At 54.4% G+C, this 1,589-nt stretch overlaps 1 protein-coding gene across 1 annotated transcript in view; it reads right to left on the bottom strand.

The window, feature by feature from the left end:
- Positions 1 to 932: 932 nt before the first annotated feature.
- The window catches only part of stradb (STE20 related adaptor beta), a 12,709-nt gene continuing 12,052 nt past the window's right edge, over positions 933 to 1,589 (bottom strand). Inside the window, exon 13 of the mRNA XM_080835740.1 lies at positions 933 to 1,297. Within this exon, the coding sequence (XP_080691866.1) occupies positions 1,136 to 1,297 (162 nt within the window). The 3' untranslated portion in view covers positions 933 to 1,135. The remainder of the gene's footprint in view (positions 1,298 to 1,589) is intronic.

Here is a 1,589-nt window from a genome sequence, read left to right as displayed (position 1 = left end):
TGATCCTACACACACACACACACACACGTACATCCTCACTGATTCTACACATATACACACATATACACACGTACATCCTCACTGATCCAACACACACACACACACATATACACACGTACATCCTCACTGATCCAACACACACACACACACACACACATATACACACGTACATCCTCACTGATCCAACACACACACACACATATACACACGTACATCCTCACTGATCCAACACACACACACACACATATACACACGTACATCCTCACTGATCCAACACACACACACACACACACATATACACACGTACATCCTTCCTGCTCTTAGTTTTACATGGCACACATAGATTGACACATACAGATCTCTGCTACTCTCTCTCACACACACACACACACACACACACACACACACACACACACACACACTTCTAACAGTTCAGTTGTTCAGCTCAGTTGGATGACCTCGCTCTGAGGTCACAGTCTAGAATCCTCTCGGCTGATTGGCTGGCACAGCCAGTGAGTGGTATCCATGGTGACATCCGGTGGTGAGTCTGGTGTCCTCCGGTGTCTCGACCCACAGAAATCCATGATCACAGGATCAGACGTCTCTTCCCACAGGGTTACAGCCAATCAGAAGGCTCAGAGCGGTGCGGACATCTCCTCCCACAGGGTTACAGCCAATCAGAAGGCTCGGAGCGGTGCGGACGTAGAAAATAAAGCACGGTGGGAGGGAGGGAGAGCGGGAACACATCCTCTCCAGCAGGAGGACTCCAGCAGGGACGGGGAGACGCCAACATGGACAATAGACAGAGAGCAAGAGACGGATAGAGAGAGAGACAGACAGGAAGAGAGGAGAGAGGAAGAGACAGGTAGAGAGGTAGGAAGGGACAGAGCAAGCTCCTCTATATAGAGAGAAGGGGGGGGTGGGGCTAGGAGAAGCTCTTCTATATAGAGAGAGGGGTGGGGTGGGGCTAGGAGAAGCTCCTTTATATAGAGAGAGGGGGGGGGGCGAGGAGAAGCTCCTCTATAGAGAGAGGGGGGGGTGGGGTGGGCGAGGAAAAGCTCCTCTATATAGAGAGAGAAGGGGGGGGGAGCGAGGAGAAACTCTTCTATATAGAGAGGGGGGGGGGGGGGGGGGGCTAGGAGAAATCCCAGAGCCCATCGGGGGTCTCCTCCTGGGAGGGGGAGGGGGTGTGAGAGGATGGAGTGGTGGGGCAGGAGGGGGGGGTGTCGGGGGGGCTGGACAGGGGCAACGCTGGGTACATCAGACTGAGGAAGGAGTCCCTGGTGTGCCTCTTCACCTGGGGGGGGGGGAGAGAGAGAGAGGGAGAGAATGAGAGAGGGAAAGAGGGAGGGAGAGATAGAGGGGGAGAGAGAGAGAGAGGGGGGGAGAGAGAGAGGGAGGGAGAGAGAGAGAGAGGGGGGGGAGAGAGAGGGAGGGAGAGAGAGAGAGACGGAGAGAGGGAGAGAGAGAGAGAGAGAGAGAGAGAGAGAGAGAGAGAGAGAGAGAGAGGGAGGGAGAGAAGGAGAGAGAGAGGGAAAGAGAGGGAGGGAGGGAGGGAGAGAAGGAAAGTTATTAACAGGTAATCTTGA

Source organism: Sprattus sprattus (assembly GCF_963457725.1).
Source record: "Sprattus sprattus genome assembly, chromosome: 3".
Taxonomy (NCBI): domain Eukaryota; kingdom Metazoa; phylum Chordata; class Actinopteri; order Clupeiformes; family Clupeidae; genus Sprattus; species Sprattus sprattus.
Note: the sequence above shows the minus strand (reverse complement) of the source record. Positions and strands in the feature narration are given on the sequence as shown.